Source organism: Phocoena sinus, chromosome 7 (assembly GCF_008692025.1).
Source record: "Phocoena sinus isolate mPhoSin1 chromosome 7, mPhoSin1.pri, whole genome shotgun sequence".
In the NCBI taxonomy this organism is placed as follows: domain Eukaryota; kingdom Metazoa; phylum Chordata; class Mammalia; order Artiodactyla; family Phocoenidae; genus Phocoena; species Phocoena sinus.
Window position 1 is genome coordinate 18,698,450 of NC_045769.1, and position 21,545 is coordinate 18,719,994.

Sequence of the window (21,545 nt, forward strand, 5' to 3'; positions counted from 1 at the left end):
CAGCCAGATCTAAGGTAGGCACACCTGCCTACGTACGTGGAATGATGAACTCACGCCATTCTTGACACTACGCCAGTTCCTCTTCTCTCCAGGCTCTCCCTTGGAAATGGCAACCAGACTTTTGGCCCCCTGCACCTCTTCTCTCACTCCAGGCACAATGAAACTAAGATCACACCAAGCTACTTTCACTTTATTCTTCTATTCATACATTTTCCTGCTCCCAGATTTGGAGGCAGATCATGATGTAAGCTCAGCAGTCCTGCTCAGAACCTTTACCAGATTCTATCAGTTCCCCTTTCCCCATTCCCCACCACTACCCAGTCAGGCCCCCAGTCCAGTTGTTGCTCTTGGGCGTAAGGGAGCAGAATCAGAGACAGAAGACTGAGCTGACTGTCCCCACCCCACAGCTGCCCCCAACTACAAGACAGCTGTCCTGGTTAGAAGGGATGGAGATTCCACTAAGGGGTGGGAGCTTCTTCCCAAGGCACAGGGGCCACCTTCTCAACATGGCCACTGGTTTGTTCAGATTTGGGTAGTGTGCTGGCTCTGAGCTGGGGGCTGCAATGCCTCCAACTGACTCAGGAGGAAAGGAATATGAGGGCGCTGCTGCGGGTCCACGGTCATCATTAAGGTTAGCAGCTGCCGCAAGGCTGAAGAATGCCTGTAGAAGGAGGAAGGCAGGGTGATGAGGGCAGCCATCCCCTGTGCTACAGCTCCAGCCCCGCAAACGGCTGGGAGGAGTCTGAACTGCTTTTGCTGCCCCCTTCACTGCTCACCTGGGGCTCTGCGGGATGCTTAGTTGGTTCTGCACAGCAAGGGCCACACTGTCACCCTTCTGGAACACCATGTCATAAGGGCCTTCCCCAAACATCATGGCATATAGCACACAGCCTAGGGACTAAGCATAACTTGGTTATTCCTTGGAAGGGGACCAGTGTAGGTGATATTGCTCCCCTTAATTCTGTAGTGAAAGGAAACTACAATATGCGGACTTCAGTCACATGACACCACTGGGGCCCAGAGAAACTGCGAATTAGCTGGAGGCCTCTGCACCCTGTGCTTGGCCACTGCCTTCAGCCCTGGCAGGTGGCTGTACTCACCCTGTTCAAAGGGCGGGATTATACCACTTCCTGAGCAACTGAGTACAGCGTCAGTGACAGTTCCCAGGAAGAGAGTCGAGGGCGGATGAGGGCATACGTGGTTTCTGGGGCCCCATGCGCTAGAAACCAAAGACCTGTTCTACTCCACAGTAGGTACAGAGCAGCACTCCTCCCCACCCAGATTCCCACCCACATCCTCCTCACCCAGACATCAGTCCGCTCATCGATGACACAGTGGCTCTGCACGGAAAAGAGCTCCGGGGCCCGGTAGGAGATGGTGCACCGCTGGGCTGCCCAGTCCTGGAACAGTGGCCCCAGAGCTCAAAAGTGGGGCACAGGTCATGGTCATGTGACCAAATTGGGGCACGCACCAGAAGGGGTTGAGGATGGGGAACAGGTAGGCAAAGGAACCTAGAGACTCTTACCTGGAGGGTCAGAGCCTGGCGGGAGCCCTCCACGTGGATGCATGCTTGACTCATGGAACCCAAGTCCATTAAAACTGGCTGCCCCTCATCTCCAAGCAAGATATTGGTGGGTTTCAGGTCCCTGCAGGAAAGTGGAAACGAACCATGAGCGTCCTTGGACAGGAAGGCTGGAATCCTGGGCGGGGGGGAGGGGGGGCGCAAAAGAATCATGGGGGCTGTTCTTTGGGAGGACAGCAGAGACCTCTCATTTCTCTTGATGAGGCTCTTCCCTTCTGCCCAGCAGGTACACAGGAGCCTCCCACTGACCTGTGGGCATAACCCTTGGCATGAATAGCCTCCAGGCCTCTGCAGATACTCAGCAGCAGCTGAAGGATTTGCTCTTCAGTCAAGAAGTTGCCTTTGTCCTTCAGCTGTTCTATCTCGTCCCATAGCGTACCTCTCTGCAAAACAAGTTTCCCCACAGTTGATGTTTTTTTAGCCTCTGCTCCTTGAGCCTGAGTCCTTCCCCATGACAAAGCCTATCAACCATCTCACCACACACCCCACAGCCCCATCTGGGTTCCTTAAACCCCAAATCTGAAGTAGTCAAACCAGAACACGGTCTCTGCTTCCCAACGTTCTTGACTGCTCACACAGCCCTTGGCAGGTGGCTCTGTTGCAACCCCCTCCATAGCCAGGAGACTTTCTGACCTTGAAGAAGGGTAGCAGCAGCCAGGCCTCATGTTTAGTGCCTCGCTCCCTCAGACAATAAGCCACAAGGCGAAGGATGTTGGGGTGATGGAAGAGGCGATGCATGTCTGCTTCTCGTTGTGCCTCCTCCCGGTCCTGCTGCTCATGACACAGGATTCGCTTCAGGGCGTAGAACTGTCCATCATGCAACCCCTCCACTAGGTCCACATAGCTGAACCCACTGTGGACCAAAGGGCTCAGTGAAGGACCATGGTCATTTCCCACATTGCTTGGACCCAGAGGAATTCCCTGGGGAGAAGGGTGGGGCAGGGTGGTGTCTTTCCCATTTAGTAACAACCCTCCCAAGGTGTGACTCTAAAAAGAAGTCTGAAGATTATTACACTTTGAGCTCAAGACCAGGGACAGAGTCACCTTTTAGGTGCTATGATTTTTTTTTTTTTTTTTTTGTGGTACGCAGGCCTCTCACTGTTGTGGCCTCTCCCATTGAGGAGCACAGGCTCCGGATGCACAGGCTTAGCGGCCGTGGCTCACGGGCCTAGCCGCTCCGTGGCATGTGGGATCTTCCCGGACTGGGGCACAAACCCATGTCCCCTGCATCGGCAGGCGGACTCTCAACCACTGCGCCACCAGGGAAGCCCCTAGGTGCTATGATCTTAATGCAGGGCTCTGCACATGACAGATGCTCCATAAATATTAAATAAATAACAGTCAACATTTATCAAGTGCTATGAACCAGGCCGTAGGGGAGACATTTGATACGCAGTATCTGGTTTAGTCCTCACAGCCCTACAAGTGAAGCATAATTAGCTCCAAAAGGCAGATGAAACTATGGCTTATCAAGGCCATACATGGTGAATCTAGGAAGCCTGGCTCCACAATCCACTTTCTTGACCACCACAGTAGCTGGGCTCTGTCAAGTGAATCAGAGACTAGGCAGAAAACTTTTGTGCCCCTATCATGTGCAGACTGCTGTCCTTCAAACACCATAACCCTAGGGACTAGTTAAATGATTTCCAAACACTCACCCCTCCCCCAGTTTCTGGATGAAGAGGTAGCGCTTATTGTCAATGATGACAGTTCCCCGAGAGCAGACACAAAGCGCGTGGCCCATAGTGTCTCAGTCATCCTCCTCAAGGACGGTCTGGGGCTGCCAAAGGGTTCGTCCAGGTTGAGAGGTCTCTTTCAGGCAAGTCGCTGGGGGTCCAGCGGATCATGCTGGAAGGAAAAGAACGGCAGGGTCGCTGGCCGGGCACAATCCAGAAGACCCCTAAAGTGGCAACGTGGAGAGCTCAGGGCCATATCTCGGAACCTAGAAAAAAATGGGCCCTGGCAACGCCGGCTCCAAGGCTGGGGTCAGGTGCCTAAAAGCCTCAGGCCCCGCGGCGACTCCCAGGCCACTTCCTCCAACCCCCGCCCACCTTTAGGCGACTCCCACTCCCACGCCCGTTGGGCTGCAAAGGCAGGTCATGGGGGGGTTCCGGCGGGGAGGTGCGAGGCCCGGACCCACCACTTGCAGAGCCCACCCCAGTCTCGGTGCGCAGAGCCCAGGGTGGGCCAGCCTGGACTCCCAACTCACCTGGCTTCGGCTGGAGGGAAGCGCCAGACACCGGAAACAGCGATTACGTCATCAGCCCGCGCCTGTGTAACGGCCCGTAGTATGCTAGCAACCTCTGGGCACCCAGACGATGTGGGGGCGTGGAGCTGAGAGGCCCCGTGCTGGCTAGGCCTGGGGGAGGACGGGTCCCAGGACCCGAGTGAGGGTTCCACACCTGTCCTTCAGTACGGGTCAAGACGCAGGCACCTACGCCAAAGGGGAGCAAAGCCGGCCTCGGCCTGAGGCCCCCCAGGACCTCCATCTCCCAAAGCCAGAGGTAGGGGGCGTCATACCTCCCGCGCACTGGGCAGCCAGCTACGGTCCAGCCTGAGGTGGATGCTGAGAGGGGCGGGTGCTGGCGGCCTGGACCCCCTGGAGCTCTGATCAGTACAACCTCGAGGGCTCTGGCCTGTATCCCATTACCGTAGTCTCAGTGGTTAAGAGCTCAGGCTCTTGAACCAGACTAGGGTCTGAATCCTGTCTTAATAGCCTATTAGCTGTGTGACCTAAACAAGTTACTTAACCTCTGGAAGGCTCACTTTCCCTCACTGTAAAATGGGTATAATAGTACCTAAGGTTAAGTGCATGAACTGTGAGGCCAGACTGCCTTGTTTAAATCCCAGCTCTACTAAACTAGTTGTGTGACATTGAACAGGCTACTTAATATTTGTATCCTTCAGTCTCCTCATCAGTAAAATGGAAATGATAATCATCATAGAGTTGTCTGGAGATTAAATGAGAGGTAAAGTGCTTAGCACAGTATTTGACACATAGCTCTCTGCAGCGTCAATAATCAGAAATTATTAATAATAATATTATCCTGGTCCTTACATCCCAGGCTTGGGACTGTGAAGGCAGGTGTAATGGAAATTCACAAATTCCCAAGCCTTGGAACCAAGCAGTTGTCCTCCACCTCTCTTGCCTAAGCAGGCAGGGATAAATTGGAAAGAGGTGCACATCCAAAGAAAATAGGATGGCCTAGATGGTCTCTTTTGTTGAAGCAGCAAAGGACTCTCCAGGAAAAAGATTCCTCTTGTAATCTGGTCCCCCCCACCCCTTTCCTCTGGTTTCCCTTGGTTCTGAACCTGTTTCTGACATTCATCTAGATTTAACCTGCTATGTGCCAGGCCCTGTGATAGAGGATTCAGGTTGGATAAGATTCTCCCCACCCTCAGGGGGCTCAGTGTAGTAGAGCACTGCTTCTCAATCTTTATTTATTTGGCTGCGCTGGTCTTAGTTGCGGCATGTGGGCTCTTAGTTGTGGCATGTGGGATCTAGTGCACTGGGAGCACAGAGTCTTACCCACTGGACCACCAGGGAAATCCCTGCTTCTCAATCTTGAGTTTGCTTAGGAGCACCTGGAAAGCTTGTCAAAATACAAAATCTGATTCTATAGGTTTGAGGTAAGATCTGAGACTCTGCATTTCTAACAGGTGATGCTGGTGAAGCTGGCTCATGAACTGCACTTTGAGTATCAAAATGTAGAGGATTTTACAAACTAGTAGAGTAGTGGGTAGCTGCAGGCTGTAGACAAAGTCCAGACTAATTCGCCTGGCAACTTGAGGTGGTCTCCGCCCACTTGCTCGCTGAGGTTCCCTCCCAGGAATCCGCCACGTGACGGTTGGACCACCGTCTCTGACTAGAAGAGCCCCGAAAGCGCTATGGCTCCCCAGAAGCTGCTCTGCCTTCCCTCCCTGCTGCTGCTACTCCTGACGCGGCTGCTGCCCCAGGTAGGATGAGTATCAAACCACCCGGCTGGGTGCGGGGAGACGGGATCAGATATGGCGGAGGAGAGAACGAAAGTGAAAACAACAGAATACTGGGAAGGGCTAGTTCCATCTCTGCTCTTGGCAGAAGCTGACCCCCGACTCCAGACCACTGCTGAGCACCGTCTCTCCCCTTGCAGGCACACACTCGGTCGTTTGTAGTGGATCGGGATCATGACAGATTCCTCCTGGACGGGGCCCCGTTCCGCTACGTGTCTGGCAGCCTGCACTACTTTCGGGTACCACGGGTGCTTTGGGCAGACCGGCTTTTCAAGATGCGAATGAGTGGCCTCAACGCCATACAGTTGTAAGAAGTGCTCCCGAGAGCCATGGAAGGGTGGGATTTACTCTTCCTACCACCCCCTTAAGAAGGGGATCAGGACAGGAAGATTGGCTGTGTATGAGAGGTTCTAGCTCCAGGGCCTCCCAGCCAAGGGTGGGAAAGGGTGGGCCAGGACCTCCTTCCAACAGCTTCCTGGAGATTCCCTGCAAGGCCTGAGCCCATAGGGCTCCGCGGCATCTCCCTGCCTTGGACCCTTGTTAACCTCTTCCTTTCTCAGTTATGTGCCCTGGAATTACCACGAGCCAGAGCCTGGGGTCTATAACTTTAATGCCAGCCGTGACCTCTTTGCATTTCTGAAAGAGGCAACTTTAGCAAACCTGTTGGTCATACTGAGACCAGGACCTTACATCTGTGCAGAGTGGGAGATGGTGAGTTAGTGGGAGAATGAATAGAAGCAAAGCCTCCCAAGTGCAGTTCCCAGACTACTCGCATCTGCCCCCACTCTAGGGTCACTTCCATCACTATACTCAACTTCCTCCCTTCTTACCTCCCCTACTCCACTCCCAGACAACAAAACCCAGTCACTTTTTTTTTTTGGCTGCCTTGGGGCTTCGTTGCTGCTCGGGCTTTCTCTAGTTGCAGTGAGCGGGGCTACTTTTCTTTGTGGTGTGTGGGCTTCTCACTGCAATGGCTTCTCTTGTTGTGGAGCACGGGCTCTAGGCACGCAGGCTTCAGTGGTTGTGGCATGCGGGCTCAGTAGTTGTGGTGCACGGGCTTAGTTGCTCTGCAGCATGTGGGATCTTCACGGACCAGGGCTCAAACCCATGTCACCTGCATTGGCAGGCGGATTCTTAACCACTGCGCCACCAGGGAAGTCCCCCACTCACTTCTCTGTTGTCTTTATGTTTGTCTCAGGGGGGTCTCCCAGCCTGGTTGCTTCGAAAACCTAAAATTCATCTGAGAACTTCAGATCCAGGTGAGTTGAGAAAAAAAGACTTGACACAGAAAAAAGCAAAGGACAACAACAAAATGGGTCATTTGAGTGCCCCAAACAGAGATCATTCATTCAAATATTTAGTGTTTTCATCATGCCCAGCAGAATGCTAGGAAATGGGGGACCAGACAGACCCAGTCTGGAAGAAACGTTAATTTTAAAAAACCCCAAACTTATAAGATTATTTAAAAATACTACACAAGAAAATAGACAAGGAGTTGAGATAGTGAATAACAGGGCCTCTTATAGGTAGGAAGGCCAGAAAAGGCTTTCCTGAGATGACATTTCAGTTACTCTAGGGAAGGGAAAACACCGGTCATATGAAGAGTGAGGTGAGAACAACCAGGTAGAGGGAATGATGTATTGTTTTAAAATTAATTAATTCATTTATTTTTGGCCGCGCCTCAGGGCTTGTAGGATCTCCCAGACCAGGGATTGAATGGCCCTCGGCAGTGAAAGTGCGAAGTCCTAACCACTGGACCGCCAGGGAGTTCCTGGATATGGTATCTTTTCAGGCCCAGAGATAGGAAAGATCATGGCATGGTTGAGGCCAGCATGGCTGGAGCACAGTGGGTGAGGGAGAGTAGTATGACAAGAAATTGTAGATAGATAGGGACTGTTAATGCAGGATCTTACAGACCACTGTAAGGGGTTTGCATTTTATTATAAGCACAGTAGAAAGTCATTGAAAGAGTTTAACCAGAATTATCTGATTTGTTTTTAGATTACGTTAGCCTGGATGTGGAAAATGGATTGAGGGGAGCAAGGGTAGAGGTGGAGAAACTTAACTGGGAGACTATGATTGTAGCTGAGGAGAGAGATGATGGCTCCTGGAATGTGATAGTGGTGGAAATAGAAAGAAGAGAGCAGGACTGAGCTATAGGTTGGAGATAAAAGTCACCAGGACTCTGTTGACAGATTTGATGAGAGGGGGAGGGGTGGGGGCAGTGTGGGTAGGATGAGGAAAGAAAGGAATCAAGTTTCTGGCCAGTCAAGATGGTGGTGCCATTTATTGACTTAGGGAAGATAGAGAAGACAAGGGGTGGCAAAAGAACAACTTTTGGGGAAGAAACAATGGTTCTGTTCTGGTCATGTTAAATTTTTATCACTCAAGGGAGGATATTAAGTAAGCAATAGGATGTGTGAATGTGGAGCTTAGGAGTAGGTCTGAGCTAGAGGTATAAATTTGGGAGTCATCGGTGTAAGGATGGCATTTAAATCCATGCGTACTGAGACATCACCTAGGGAAAGAGCATGAAAAAGAAAAGATGAGATGCCCAATATTTCAAGGCATTTGGATTTCATTTCAGGTGCAAGTAGGAAGTCATTAGAGCAGGGAATAATTCTATCTGCTTTACACCTTTTAAAAAGTTTACTGTTTTAAAAAGGTCAAAATTCCTTATATCTGCTGGGGACTCTCCAGGTGCTGTTTCACTTCTTAGGGTGCTGGAGAGCTTTATGCCACTTATAGCATTTCCGAAACTCAATTGACTATGAAATACATTTAAAATGATAAAGTATTGATGGAAAAACAACATGCAGTCTGTTTTTCTCAAGACCAGTGACCTCTTCATTGCTGAATCCATGGTGATGTCTCAGATCTTATCCCCCTTGACCAGTCAGCAGCATTCAGCCCAGTTGATCATTTTGTCCTGTGAAATACTCTTCTCACCGTTTCCATGATACCACACTTATGTGGTCCCTGCCCCTCCCCCTACAATCTTTCTGACCACTCCTTCTCAGTCTCTTACTGATCCTTCTCCATTTCCCTTTCCACTAAATGCTGGGGTGTGTCAGGGCTCAGTCCTTGGACACTTCTCTTTTCCATATGTATTTACTCCCTTTATGATCTCATTCATTTGCGTGGCTTTAAATTCCATCTGATAGCTAATGATTCTGAAATATATATCTCCAGTCAGGACCTTCCCTTGGCTTCCAAAACCATATATCCAACTGCCTACTTGACTTCTGCATTTGGAGGTCTAAAAGGCATACTGATACAACTAAGTTCCTTCCAAACCAGCTATTCATACACTCTCCCTGTCTCAGTTAATGGCAAGTCCATTTTCCAATTCATCGGGCTAAACACTGTGGTGGAATTTTTCACACCTGTCTTTCTCTCAGGCCCCTCATTCAGTCCGTCAGAAAATCCTGTCAGCTTCACCCTCAAAATATATTGTATTCAGTTACTTTTCATCGCCCCCATTGCCACCACCCTGGTCCAAACCACCTCTCTCAGCTGGATTACTTTAATACCTTCCTAACTGGTTTCCCTTCTTTGCCCCTCCCCCATGTAGTCTATTCTTAATTCAGCAGTCAGTGTGATCCTCTTAAAATATAAGTTTAAATATATATTTTAGATCATGTCATTTCTCTGTCTAAACCTCTCCAACAGGTTCTCAACTCATTCAGAATACGAACCATGGATTCCTTAAAATGGTCTATTAGGTCCTACCTCATTGGCCCAGTCACCTCCCTGACATCCACTCTTCTCCCCATTGTTCATGCTGGCTTCTCTGCTGTTCCTGTCTTGAGGCCTTTGCACATGGTACTGCCTCTATCTCCCTGCAGAACGACCTCGCTGATGCCTTCCCTGGGCCACCCTCTAAAATTTAAACTCCCTTCACCCCACCATTTTATATCCTCCTTCCCTGCTTAATTTTTTCTCCTTGGCATTAACACACTACATATTTTACCTGATTATTTAATTCACTGCCTCCCTCACTGGAAAGGAAATTCCACAAGGACAGAGATCTTTGTCCATTTTGTTCCCTTCTGTATCCCTAACACCTAGAACACTGCTTAGTGCATAGTGAGCACCCATAAATACCTGTTGAATGAGAGTTAATGTATGCTTGGATTAAAGGAGGCAAAACAACCTGGGCCTCCTTTATACAGAACACAAAATGTAAAGGAATTAAATGTTTTTTTGTTTTTTTTTTTTTGTGGTACGCGGGCCTCTCACTGCTGTAGCCTCTCCCGTTGCGGAGCACAGGCTCAGCGGCCATGGTTCACAGGCCCAGCCACTCCGCGGCATGTGGGATCCTCCCGGACTGGGGCACGAACCCGTGTCCCCTGCATCGGCAGGCGGACTCTCAACCACTGCGCCACCAGGGAAACCCTAAATGTTTTAAGAATATAAAAATACCCTCTAAAATATCTTTCGTTGACTCCACCTTTGAGAGTCCGCTATCTGCTAAGCATTGTCCTCAATGTCAGGGATGCAGCAAATGAACCTGACAGACAAGGTTCCTGCTCACTAGTGGGGGAGACCAACAGGAAACAATTACAGAAATAAATGCTTAATTATAATTTGTTAAGCACTCGAAAGGGAAGTATGAGGTGATGTGAGAGTGTGTAACAGGGGGATCTACCCTCATCTAGGATATCAGAGGTTTCCTTGGGGAAGTGAAATTTAAGACCTGAAGCCTGAGTTGGAGTTGCTTAGGTAAGGAGGCAGAGGTCATGCATGAGTCTTCTGAGGGTGAGTCAACAGAAATCACCAATAGGAGTTGAGAATTTAAGGCATGATACCTAATATCATCTTTCATTTGATGACTTAAATCTCCTGGACTGTCAGTTACATCAGGGTGCAGGTCAGACATTCTACACTTTTGTAAACTCCCATGCTACTTCATAGCAATCTCAAGTATATATGATTGCATAATAACAGCTCCATTTGATGTGTTTTAACATTTTTCTTACATTTAAAAAATGAATTTACAAGAAATACTGCTTTGTTTCCTATGCTCAAATTTCATTGCCATGCAACTATACAAGTGCTTAGGGTTCAGAGATTCTCCTGACAAGTCACCGCTTCCCAGACACAGCTGTGGACAAGTGGGATGCAAAGTGCAGCCCAGAGTTCAGGCAGCACTGAAGTTGCTAGCACTGAGGCTAGGGGTGGGGGCTGCAGAGGTGGTGGTGCCCTGATGAACAGAGCACTTCCCCTTCCTTTAGACTTCCTTGCCGCAGTGGACTCCTGGTTCAAGGTCTTGCTGCCCAAGATACATCCATGGCTCTACCACAATGGAGGCAACATCATTAGCATTCAGGTACAAGTGGAAAGTTGACTGGGCTAGGGGAAGGAGGTGATGGTGTCCTTAATTTCTCCACCTCATAGCTGACCTCCACTTTTCCTTTCTCCTGGCAGGTGGAGAATGAATACGGTAGCTACGGGGCCTGCGACATGAGCTACATGAGACACCTGGCTGGGCTCTTCCGTGCACTGCTTGGAGACAAGATCTTGCTCTTCACCACAGATGGCCCTGAAGGCCTCAAATGTGGCTCCCTCCGGGGACTCTATACCACTATAGATTTTGGCCCAGGTCTCCTGAGCAAGGGTTCAGAGTGAAGTCTGGGGAAGGGGCACCTGTTCCATGTTGCTCATCTTTCACCTTTGCCTCCTTTCTGCAGCTGACAACATGACCAAAATCTTTGCCCTGCTTCGGAAGTATGAACCCCGCGGGCCATTGGTGAGGAGCCAGAGGGGAGGGCAATCAAAGCAGGTGTCAGAGTGGGAAATGGGTTGAGCTCGGTTTCCATCTGCCTCACAGCTCCTTTCACTTCATGCTGTAGGTGAACTCTGAGTACTACACAGGCTGGCTGGATTACTGGGGCCAGAATCACTCCACACGCTCCGTACCAGCTGTAACCAAAGGACTAGAGAACATGCTAAAGTTGGGAGCCAGTGTGAACATGTAACTGGAGACACTGGGGCCAGCATGACTCTGTAACTGGGTGCTGGGGATGAAGGTTAAGATTCAGTGGGTCAGCTTTTACCTTTCCCCCTGCTCTCCCCCACTTTAGGTACATGTTCCATGGAGGTACCAACTTTGGATACTGGAATGGTGAGTCCAGATGGTCCCTGGGGTGGCAGCAGGGAGGCAGCAAGGAATTAGAATCTGCGGGCTGCACGGATTAGGACGCTAGAAGCTGGATGTGGCCACTGCTGCCCCTGCTGATAGCAAAACTCTCTGCATGCATTTCTTTGCTTAGTGCCTATCACCTGAAAGATATATGGAACTAATTAAATTGGTTTGACCAGGTGCTGATGAGAAGGGACGCTTTCTTCCAATTACTACCAGCTACGACTACGATGCACCCATATCTGAAGCAGGGGACCCCACACCTAAGCTTTTTGCTATCCGAAATGTCATCAGCAAGGTGCCCCACCACTTCATTAAGCACCAAAAGCTTTTATTAATTTGGGGGGATGGAGTACCCAAATTGTAAAGGGATCCCATAAATCAGTGGTTGTTCTCTGGGCCAGAGAGCCCTCTGAGCACCCTGTGGCAGCATTTCTCACCCACCCAAATGGGATTCCCTGGGGAGACACACACAAATATGTGTAAAATTACAGAACCTTCATGACCCCTGAAGCCCTTCCCCGGACCCCCAGTTAAGAACCCTGCACTAGGGTCTTGGAATAGGGGTTCTTTGTGTGGTTTTCCTATGGCTCCTGAGAGAATTTGGTCTCAGTTCCAGGAAGTTCCCTTGGGACCTTTACCTCCCCCCAGCCCCAAGATGATGCTTGGACCTTTGAGCCTACACCTGGTAAGCTTCTCTCCATTACTCTCTAATTCTACCCCTTTATTCTCTAAATAGCCCAGCCTGTCCTACCCTCTATTCTGAAAGTTCCCTCATATTCTGATACTTTCCCCTTATTCTAACAGGATGGGAATTTGCTGGCTTTCCTAGACTTCCTATGTCCCCAAGGGCCCATCCATTCAATCCTGCCAATGACCTTTGAGGCTGTCAACCAGGTAAAGCATAATCCCCCATCCGGTGGGTACGGCAACAGCTATACCAGGGGTTCCCTCAGCTATGCATCTTCCCCACAGTATCCTTTCTTATCTCTCAGCTTATAAACTTATTCTTACACACCCAGGACCATGGGTATATGTTGTACCGGACCTATCTGACCCATACTGTTTCTGAGCCAACACAATTCTGGGTGCCAAACAATGGAGTCCATGATCGTGCCTATGTGATGGTGGATGGGGTGAGAACCTAATACCAGGCTATCTCTGAGCCCATTTCCTCTCCTCCCCAGCACACTTTAGTCTTAAATTTCCCATATCTACCTTTTCCCACTGCCTGCTCACATTTGAGGGGATAAGCTGGGATGAGGAAGAGTTTGACTAAGGATAAGGTTCCATTATGAATGGATAAGTGACAGAAGAGCTATATTCTCTTTGCCCTCTAAATCAGTGTCCTAATGTGGCTTCCTGTGTGGTGGCCACAGGCTAGATGCTGAGCTCCTCCCTTTTACAGACACTCTTATCCACAGGTGTTTCAGGGTGTTTTGGAACGAAACATGAAACACAACCTATTTTTGACGGGGAAAAAGGGGGCCAAACTGGATGTCTTGCTGGAGAACATGGGGAGGCTCAGTTTTGGGTCTAACAGCAGTGACTTCAAGGTGAGCTAGCTATGCCCACTCCCTTGCCCCCATACTCTTTTTTTTTTTAATTTCATTTTTTAAATTATTTATTTATTTGGCTGCCTTACTTGCTGCATGTGGGATCTTTGTTGCAGCACATGGCATCTTTTTTAGTTGCAGCATGCAGAATCTTTAGTTGTGGCATGCAGGATCCAGTTCCCTGACCAGGGATTGAACCCAAGCCCCCTGCATTGGGAGCGCAGTCTTAACCACTGGACCACCAGGGAATTCCCACCCCCCAATATTCTTATTGACCGAACTCCCTTGGAAAGATAGGGACCTAATAGAAGATAAACAAGAGCTATGTCCTGGGCTTCCCTGGTGGCGCAGTGGTTGAGAGTCTGCCTGCCGATGCAGGGGATGCGGGTTCGTGCCCCGGTCCGGAAAGATCCCACATGCAGCGGAGTGGCTGGGCCCGTGAGCCATGGCCGCTGAGCCTGCGTGTCCGGAGCCTGTGCTCCGCAACGGGAGAGGCCACAACAGTGAGAGGCCCGTGTACCACAAAAAAAAAAAAAAAAAAAAAAAAAAGCTATGTCCTTAGGGCTTAGGCAGCAAAGCAGCAGCTTGTGGGGACCTGGACATGGCCACTAGTTGCATCCCAGGGCTTGAGTAGGGATAGTTTGGCCTTAGAACTTAGAGAATGATGAATTTTCATTTGCCTTCTTCACAGGGCCTATTGGAGCCACCAATTCTGGGGCAAACGGTCCTTACCCAGTGGCTGATGTTCCCTCTGAAAGTTGATAATCTTGTAAAGTGGTGGTTTCCCAACCAGTTGCTGAAAAGCTCACATCCTCAAACTCCCTCTGGCCCCACCTTCTACTCTACAACCTTCCCAATTTTAGACTCAGGCGGGGACACATTTCTCTTTCTACCTGGATGGACCAAGGTATTGCTGACAGTGAGGGTGGGGCTGGGGAGTAGGGTGGTAAGAGGAAAATCTTGGAAGGAGGGAGAGCAGAAATTATTCCTCTGATTAGAAACCCCAAAGGGGATAATTGTACCCCTTTGAGAGCTGATCCTTTATATTCCTCTCCTTCCTCCTCCCCAGGGCCAAGTCTGGATCAATGGGTTTAACCTGGGCCGCTACTGGACAAAGAGGGGGCCACAACAGACCCTCTATGTGCCAAGACCCCTGCTGTTTCCTAGGGGAGCCCTCAACAAAATCACGTTGCTGGAGCTAGAAAATGTGCCTCTTCAGCCCCAAATCCAATTCCTGGATAGGCCTATCCTCAATAGCACTATGCATAAGACATACATCTATTCCCTCTCAGCTGAAATTGCCTCTGAACCAATGGAGTTAAGTGGGCACTGAAAGAAAGGTAACCCTTGGACCTGGGACATGGAGTGGGCAGGATCCCTTGGTGCTAGTCATGGTGACCGTAAGGAAACAAAGGCCACAGGTCTGAATGTAAGTACAAGTGCAGTTTCCTTGCCAAACTTCATTGTGATTAAAATTCCAGAGACAGTACCAGCTCCACACACCTCTATGGCCCTGGTTCCTGAACGTCCCTCACCCCAATCTTCCAAATACTCTCTGGTTTCGTGGGGAAGAAGAAACCAGAGGGGGCCAATGTGTATGTGCCCTCTCAGAGCCTAGAGTTGGCCCCAGGTGGAGCTGTAAGAGATCAGGAAAAGGGCTTTCCAGCCCGACAGCGATGATCCTGGAGGCAGCGTGCGGAGAGGAAAGAAGTCAAAGTAGTGAAAGGGAATATGAGGCCTTGGAGGGATGTCCCACAGCTCCAGTGGCGTCTGAACAAGAGGAAGAAAAATGGCTGGAAAGGTGTCCCAGAAACTTTCTAATCCAAGCCTTCCCTGTCCCTCCTCCTGCCACTTCCGTTTTTATTCCAAAGGTTCCCAGAGCGTCTCAAATCCCCTCAACAGCCTTTCTGAACACTGAGCGGGCACGCATTCTACTTGTCCAGAATGGCCTCTAACTCATCACAACCTACCCACTCACGCCCACCCCTTCTATGTACCGAACACTGATGATGGCAGGGTCAGGGACCTGAGGGGTAGGGGCTCCCAAATGGGCAGCCAGTCGGCGCTCTGCAGCCAGAGCTCCCTGAGGGGAAGAGAAGTTGTGTTAAGGACAAGGCCCCAGTGGTGGAGAGGGTACCCAAGAAGTGACACTGCACACTGGATCAGACCTCTAAGGAAGTGTTGCTGGGGAAGAAAGAACCTCCAGCCTCGCCTTCTCTCAGTCGCCGAGGGCGGCAAATCTCCGCTGCTCTTCTTGCTCCCACTACTGCTCCTGCCGGTGCCGCCGGGCTGCCTTCCGCTCCCTTTTCCAAATGGCCTGCCGCGCCTCCATTTCTGCTGTCAGTGGCCCTGGCACCTGGAGAATTTCTGAGAAGGTATAAGGTAAGACCTATACAAACTATCCTTGGTAAAACTGTAAGAAAATAGAAAAGATCTAGCCAGAATCTCTGATGCTTTCCCACTCTGCTGCTTCCTCTTCCAGCTGACCTGAGCTTTGCTGTAATCATAAGCATCTGGATTCTTCTCCATGAAGCTCTGGAACTCATCACATGTTGATTTGTCAGCTGCAACCGTGTACGGTGGCCGGGTCCGGTAGTCCCTAGGTGCGAAAACCCAAAAAATGAGTTCAACATCACCTGCCTCCGGCTCCTCCCAACATCACCCAAGCAGACCAGGGGAAACACTGCCAAGTAGCTGGTGCCAAGATCATCGTCAGGAGGGGCCGGCACGAGGGCCCTTACCTACTGAGCCTCTCCCAGCTGTGGCGGCTGCGTGCAGGAGGGTGAAGCCACCAGAGCCCAAGGGGGCACTGAGCAGAGACAGAACTCCAGGGTCTAGGGGGCTGGCAGCTAGCCGGAGCTTCAGCACCCCCCATCTCCAGCTCGGCAAGCAGCCAAGAGCACATCCCAGCACTCTGGCTGACCAGAGGACTTGGCCTCATCTGGGGAAGGCCCCAAAGGGGCTGACTCTGAAAAGGCCTCATCTTCTTGAGGTTGCTGGGAAAGAGTCATTTGCGCCCCAGCCTCCAGGTCTTGGTTTCTCTCCCTCTTATTCCTTTTTCTCCTCCTCTGCTTGGGCAATACCTCAAATTCACGAAGATCCAGCGTCCCCAGTGTCACCTCTACTAGCTCCAACTCTACCTGGGAGCCATCCTCTCCCTCTGACTCTGAACCTAGAGAAAAATTTGCTATGTTAGATCCATCTCAGGAATAAGCAGAGGGTAGAAGGTTGTGGGCTGCCCCAGATGCATAAGAATGTACACAGAGAAAATCCAGATCACTTGAAATAAAAGTGTTTGTATTTTGTCACCCAAGATAAAGTAGCCCATCAGGAGCTGAAGCCATTAGTATCACATGCAGAGATGAGGCTCGCAGCCCAGACAAGCACAGGCCCAGAAGAAGCTATGCAGGGACAAGAGTCCCTGAACATTCCCATGACAGCCTTAGGGTGGTGCACAACAGAGGAAAGCACGAGCAGTGACAGCCATGCAGGCCAACAGTCTGCAGCGAGGCAAGCAGCCCTTAGCCCAAAACCAGAGCATCCAAGAAGACAGGTAAATTATGTAAGATCCACACAACACACATTCAAGCATCAACTTCATGCTAAGACTTTTCAAAGTACTAGAGATAACGTCAGTGAACAAAAGAGACGATAGATTTGGAAAAGTCACAAAACGTGTAATTGCTACCACATACCCCACAGACCTGTGTGTGTGTGTGTGTGTGTAGTATGTAAGGGTTTACCTATAAATAGGGAAGTGAATAAGTTATGACAGTAGGGGATTTGCCACTGCAGTTCTAGGACAGACCCCGAGAGAGATTTGACAATTGCCAGATGGTGCTCAAACCCTGTTTGGGAGCTTCCTCATTCCGCCCGAGTGCCTCATTTTCATCACTGCGGACCTTTCTTTCTTCCTCAATGGCCTTCCTTCCTCTCATTGTCTTCCAGTTTGTCTGAGGTAAATCCAACCTGACTGTCTCCCGGGGGTCTTCTCCTGCCATAAAACAAAAGATGGTTCTCAAATTTAGCTGAGGAGAAGCCAGCCCAGGTTTCTCTCAATGAAGATGCCATCGGACTGCAGTACGAGGGCTAGAAAATCATCTGGGTGCACAAATGAGAAGCCGAGGCTTGGGCTGGGAGGTACGGGAAGGTCTAGGGAGTCTGGGGATCTGGACAGAAGGGTCACCGTGGACATGCAAGGTGGTCAGCTTATGGAGCACACGCTGTAGCTCTTGGAAGGTGGGTCTGCGGGTAGCGAGGGGGATATCCCAAAGTCGGGGATCCCCACGTTGCAGGGGAGCCTCACGGCCCCCAAAGAACAAGGACCGGCCAGAGCGGGGTGCACGCATCAGTATCGTCCCAGCCTTCTCCAGCACCTTAGCCTAGTCTGGCCCTGCCAGCAGGTCACAAACATCCTAGAAAAGAAAGTAACTCAGCCCTGCATCTCTTCACTTGCTACTTTTAAATCTCCAACCAAAACATGACCCACACATCATGTGTAGGGAGTGGGAGGCAGAAGATAATGGAGGGGGCTTCCCTGGTGGCACAGTGGTTAAGAATCCGCTTGCCAATGCAGGGGACACGGGTTCGAGCTCTGGTCTGGGAAGATCCCACATGCCGCGGAGCAACTAAGCCCGTGCACCACAACTACTGAGGCTGCACTCTAGAGCCCTCGTGCCACAACTACTGAAGCCCATATGCCTAGAGCCCATGTTCTGAAACGAGAAGGCACTGCAATGAGAAGCCCGCGTACCGCAATGAAGAGTAGTCCCCGCAACTAGAGAAAGCCCATGCGCAGCAATGAAGACCCAATGCAGCCAAAAAGAAAGAAAGAAGATAATGGAGGGAGAATGACAGGACTAAGAATCCTGGGCATTCACCCCATTCTACCTTCATCTACCCAAAAATAACCAAGACGGGGGATACAGGAGCCAGCCTCCCTACTGTAACATTTAATCAGTTGAGAGGGAAAAAGTGTGGATTAGAGGAGCACCAGATCTGGACACTTAACTCACCTTATATAGCATGTCTTCACTGTAGCGCCTCAGGTTGGCTCCAGCAGAGCGGGAAGCCGCACCCCGGGCATCCCAAAGCCCCTGGGCTGTGCCCCACTTGGCCCGCAGTGTGTAGCAGTGAAAGGTTTTGTGTGTCAGTGCTTCTTGTCTGTAGACAGCACAGACTCGGTACTGGAAACCAGCTGGTACTCCCAGGCTACCAGGATCCATTCCATCCTTACCCCATACAGCACCCTCTCACCCTTGGAAAACAGCACCAGCAAAGTGCCCAGCAGCAGCCATGAGCACCATGCAGTCCCTGGGACCTCCGCTTTTCAGGTTTTGTAGCGGCACTTCTGCTGCTTCTGGGGCACCTGGATGACAGAGGAGCAGCACGAACATATCTGTGGCACTTACTGACAGCAAGAAATAAGTGCCAATGCTAAGTGCTTCACATGCATCATCTCTTTTAATACAACTTATTTGTCCCCATTTTACAAATAAGAAAATTTGAGGGCTTCCCTGGTGGTTGAGAGTTCGCCTGCCAATGCGGGGGATACAGGTTTGTGCCCCGATCCGGGAGGATCCCACGTGCAGCGGAGCGGCTGAGCCCGTGAGCCACGGCCGCTGAGCCTGCGCGTCCGGAGCCTGTGCTCCGCAATGGGAGAGGCCACAACAGTGAGAGGCCCGTGTACCGCAAAAAAAAAAAAAAAAGAAAAAAAAGAAAATTTGAGCCTTGTGGAGGTAGTCAAGGTCAAGTGGTAGAACCATAATTCAAACCTAGATTGGTCTATTTCCAAACTTAATTCCATTACACTTGACCCTTCTAAGATTCAAGCCAGTTCAATCCAAGACTGTGCTGTCAAGTGTGATACCCACCCGCAACAGGAAGGAAGGAAGGAAGTGAGACACGGACTGTGCTGAGGGAAAGTCTAGGCTGAGTGTACAGGAGGCTGGAGTTGACCACACAACCTGTGCTGGCACTTGCCTGGCGAGGGCCTAGGACACAGCAATAGGCATCAAGAAACTGGCCCTGGGCATTCTGGAAAAGAACCCGATGGGGGTGGAAGCCTCGGGATCGGTCAGGCTTCTCAAACTCAGCCCTCTCCTCATCCAGTATCTGCAAGTCCTCCTCACTGGCTGAGTCCGAGTCTTCTGATCCTGAGATGCTGGAAAGATCTCCTGAGAACAACATGAGATACGCAAGTTTGGTGCCCCATCTTTGACCTTTCCTCAAGCTCCTAAACTAGGGTCTTTCTCCATCCCCATGACCTATCCCCACACAGGTCTCCCAACAGTCATCACCTGTAGAGCTCTGCTTTTCAAAGTCCAGGGCAGACCGGAGAGGCTTGTCCTTGAGATGCTGCTTTAGGTTAAACCGATGCCAATCAAGTTCATAATGTTCCCTCTAGCAGGAGGCAAAGAAGGAAGCACAGTGTGGAAGCATGGCCCAGCCTGGCCTTTTATGGTATCCAAGACCTCTAACAAAACTCCAGAAAGTATGACCAGGTAACACTAACTTTCTTAGTTAAAACATGGAACTTTATTCATTAAAGACAAAATGTCTACCTCTCCCCACCTACCATTACACCTTTGCTTCCACCATTTAGCTCTGTACCTGGTCTTTTACCTGTTCCTGGTGGTTCGGGAAGGTCTGGTCACAGGCTGAACGAAACAACTTCTCTGAAATATCCAGAGGGCCCTGGAGTGGTTTTCTTTCTGGGCTTATTCTCTCCCCTGAACCTAAATAAGGGGAGGGTAAACAGAGGTAGAAAAGGAGCCCAAATCCACAGTATCTAGGATTACATTCAGAGTCTGATATACAAAGCAGAGGAGGATACAAAAAGAGATGGCATGTCCTTGCCTTCAAGGAATTTACAATCTAGTAATAATGAAGCGAATAGCACAACAATCACCTTATACAATAAATATGCTTCTGAAAAGATGTACGTAAAATGAATATAAATCAAACATTGTAAATTAACCAAAGGGATTTTTTAGAGAAATCCTAGAAAATGATTTCTGGTAAAGTTAAAATTCTTTTTAACTGTGCAAAAATCACTTCCCAAATGCCACTTTTTTAGCTTATATTTCCAATTACAGTGTGCAGTTTGTTCTTTAAAAAGGTACAAGAGAAACAGCCAAGCTAAAGCTGTATGAAACCAAGAGTAAGTTGTTTTATATTCAGCAAGAAGGAATGACTTGATTGGAATAGTTAAATTTGGACTATGTCAAGGAATTTTGAAGTGTTTTTGCAGGCAGTGGTGGTAACATGATGAGGCATAAACAATGGCAAGAGACTTATTTGGAGACAATTCAGGAGCCTGTTCTGGAAATCCAGAGATCGAGAGAATTCTTTTTTTTTTGACCAAAATATAGATTTTAATTGTACACGTACAAATGTTGCCTTAAATTCATAACAGTTAAGAAACATATACACAAACCTCAGCTTAAAAGGAAAAGTAAAAACCAAACACTCTGCAGTTGGGGTTTGATACATTTTATCCAGTAGAAGGAGATGTCAACAAGGGCTCCTAAGCTGGGAAACACCGATAAAAAAAATGTGTTCCCTGAAGGAGCAATAAGCTCCCTTTAAAAAGCCCTGTCACGTCCCTCACGGGTCCACCCCAAACCTTTCCAGATACCTGGACAGGAAACCTGCAGAGCCTGGGCCAGAGCCTCCCCGGGAGCGTGGCTCACCAGGCGCAGGCCCTGAAGGACCGGAGTATCCGCCTTGGGGTCAAACAGGGAGACCGACACAGAAGCCTGGGCTGCAGCTGGAGCCGGCGACATGTCTGAGCAGAAAGGCGGTTAAGAAACAGAACTCCCCAAAGCAAGATCCTATGCCGCGTCTCCCGCCAGCATGACTTGGTCTCCCCCACTCCGCAAGGCACCACGGCCCTCGCCCTGGTGACAGGGGTTAATACGTGTCCCCAGCCCGCTTTCTCACACCACCCAGTCTCGGACCACACAAGAGTGAAATGGGGGCGCATTCAGCAACCAAATCTAGTCCAACAGAATTAAAATCACTGAGGTTCATTAACCAACCGCTCCTCATTACCCGTGCGACGACCTCCAGCAGTGACTAAACCGCGTGAACTCGTCCCCGCCCTCAGAAGCTGCCCCAAAGGCCCCAGGGAGCCGAGTGACACGGCCGTCTACGGTTCGAAGCACGGATTTCTGCAAAAGCACAACAATCTCGTCACTACGGCGCAGCAAAGAGGACAAAAGGCGTCGCCCGCACCTGAACCCCTCCCCACGTAGAGCGCACAATT

At 50.0% G+C, this 21,545-nt stretch overlaps 3 protein-coding genes across 11 annotated transcripts; 1 reads left to right on the top strand and 2 right to left on the bottom strand.

The window, feature by feature from the left end:
* Window positions 1–169: 169 nt before the first annotated feature.
* Window positions 170–3,931, bottom strand: STK16 (serine/threonine kinase 16). Of its 5 annotated transcripts, none has more exons than XM_032638573.1 (8): window positions 3,792–3,931; window positions 3,241–3,430; window positions 2,216–2,435; window positions 1,832–1,965; window positions 1,526–1,646; window positions 1,305–1,400; window positions 777–898; window positions 170–661 (listed from the first exon to the last, which is right to left on the bottom strand). In XM_032638573.1, the coding sequence occupies exons 2-8, from the start codon at window positions 3,324–3,326 to the stop codon at window positions 523–525; spliced, it is 918 nt and encodes a 305-aa protein (XP_032494464.1). In that variant the 5' UTR covers window positions 3,327–3,430; window positions 3,792–3,931; the 3' UTR covers window positions 170–522. The 5 variants fall into 5 exon arrangements, with proteins under 5 accessions (XP_032494464.1, XP_032494465.1, XP_032494466.1 ...); XM_032638574.1 differs by having other exon boundaries at window positions 3,241–3,524; window positions 3,792–3,808; XM_032638575.1 differs by lacking the exon at window positions 3,792–3,931 and adding an exon at window positions 3,723–3,773.
* On the top strand, window positions 3,850–17,115 carry GLB1L (galactosidase beta 1 like). 5 transcript variants are annotated; one of them, XM_032638569.1, is made up of 17 exons: window positions 3,850–4,086; window positions 5,413–5,539; window positions 5,716–5,882; window positions 6,136–6,286; window positions 6,774–6,834; window positions 10,813–10,907; window positions 11,006–11,180; window positions 11,269–11,327; window positions 11,431–11,552; window positions 11,662–11,702; window positions 11,900–12,018; window positions 12,334–12,408; window positions 12,528–12,617; window positions 12,743–12,856; window positions 13,145–13,276; window positions 13,968–14,183; window positions 14,346–15,369. In XM_032638569.1, exons 2-17 carry the CDS (start codon window positions 5,471–5,473, stop codon window positions 14,607–14,609), a joined length of 1,950 nt encoding a protein of 649 aa, XP_032494460.1. In that variant the 5' UTR covers window positions 3,850–4,086; window positions 5,413–5,470; the 3' UTR covers window positions 14,610–15,369. The 5 variants fall into 5 exon arrangements, 3 of the variants coding, with proteins under 3 accessions (XP_032494460.1, XP_032494462.1, XP_032494461.1); XR_004350848.1 differs by lacking the exon at window positions 12,743–12,856 and adding an exon at window positions 15,759–17,115 and having other exon boundaries at window positions 3,895–4,086; window positions 11,409–11,552; window positions 14,346–15,658; XM_032638570.1 differs by having other exon boundaries at window positions 3,950–4,086; window positions 12,340–12,408.
* On the bottom strand, window positions 14,891–21,465 carry ANKZF1 (ankyrin repeat and zinc finger peptidyl tRNA hydrolase 1). The gene is given in 14 exon segments (XM_032638579.1): window positions 14,891–15,046; window positions 15,274–15,359; window positions 15,489–15,632; window positions 15,764–15,912; window positions 16,018–16,149; window positions 16,152–16,448; window positions 17,124–17,270; window positions 17,463–17,691; window positions 18,292–18,439; window positions 18,533–18,644; window positions 19,255–19,452; window positions 19,576–19,678; window positions 19,901–20,013; window positions 20,916–21,465. Coding segments are annotated over 14 exon segments (2,130 nt in total). The 5' UTR covers window positions 21,064–21,465; the 3' UTR covers window positions 14,891–14,922.
* Between the last annotated feature and the right edge of the window lie 80 nt (window positions 21,466–21,545).

What these genes read in the sequence shown, in the direction of transcription:
- STK16 (XM_032638573.1), bottom strand. Translation starts at nt 3,326, where the DNA reads ATGGGCCACGCGCTTTGTGTCTGCTCTCGGGGAACTGTCATCATTGAC. An exon ending in ATCCAGAAACTGGGGGAGGG is followed by an intron (nt 2,436 to 3,240) that starts GTGAGTGTTTGG and finishes TTTGGTCCACAG; the next exon opens with TGGGTTCAGCTATGTGGACC. An exon ending in ATGAGCGGACTGATGTCTGG is followed by an intron (nt 899 to 1,304) that starts GTGAGGAGGATG and finishes AGTTATGCTTAG; the next exon opens with TCCCTAGGCTGTGTGCTATA.
- GLB1L (XM_032638569.1), top strand. Translation starts at nt 5,471, where the DNA reads ATGGCTCCCCAGAAGCTGCTCTGCCTTCCCTCCCTGCTGCTGCTACTC. An exon ending in CCTTTGAGGCTGTCAACCAG is followed by an intron (nt 12,618 to 12,742) that starts GTAAAGCATAAT and finishes TTACACACCCAG; the next exon opens with GACCATGGGTATATGTTGTA. An exon ending in TTCTACCTGGATGGACCAAG is followed by an intron (nt 14,184 to 14,345) that starts GTATTGCTGACA and finishes CCTCCTCCCCAG; the next exon opens with GGCCAAGTCTGGATCAATGG.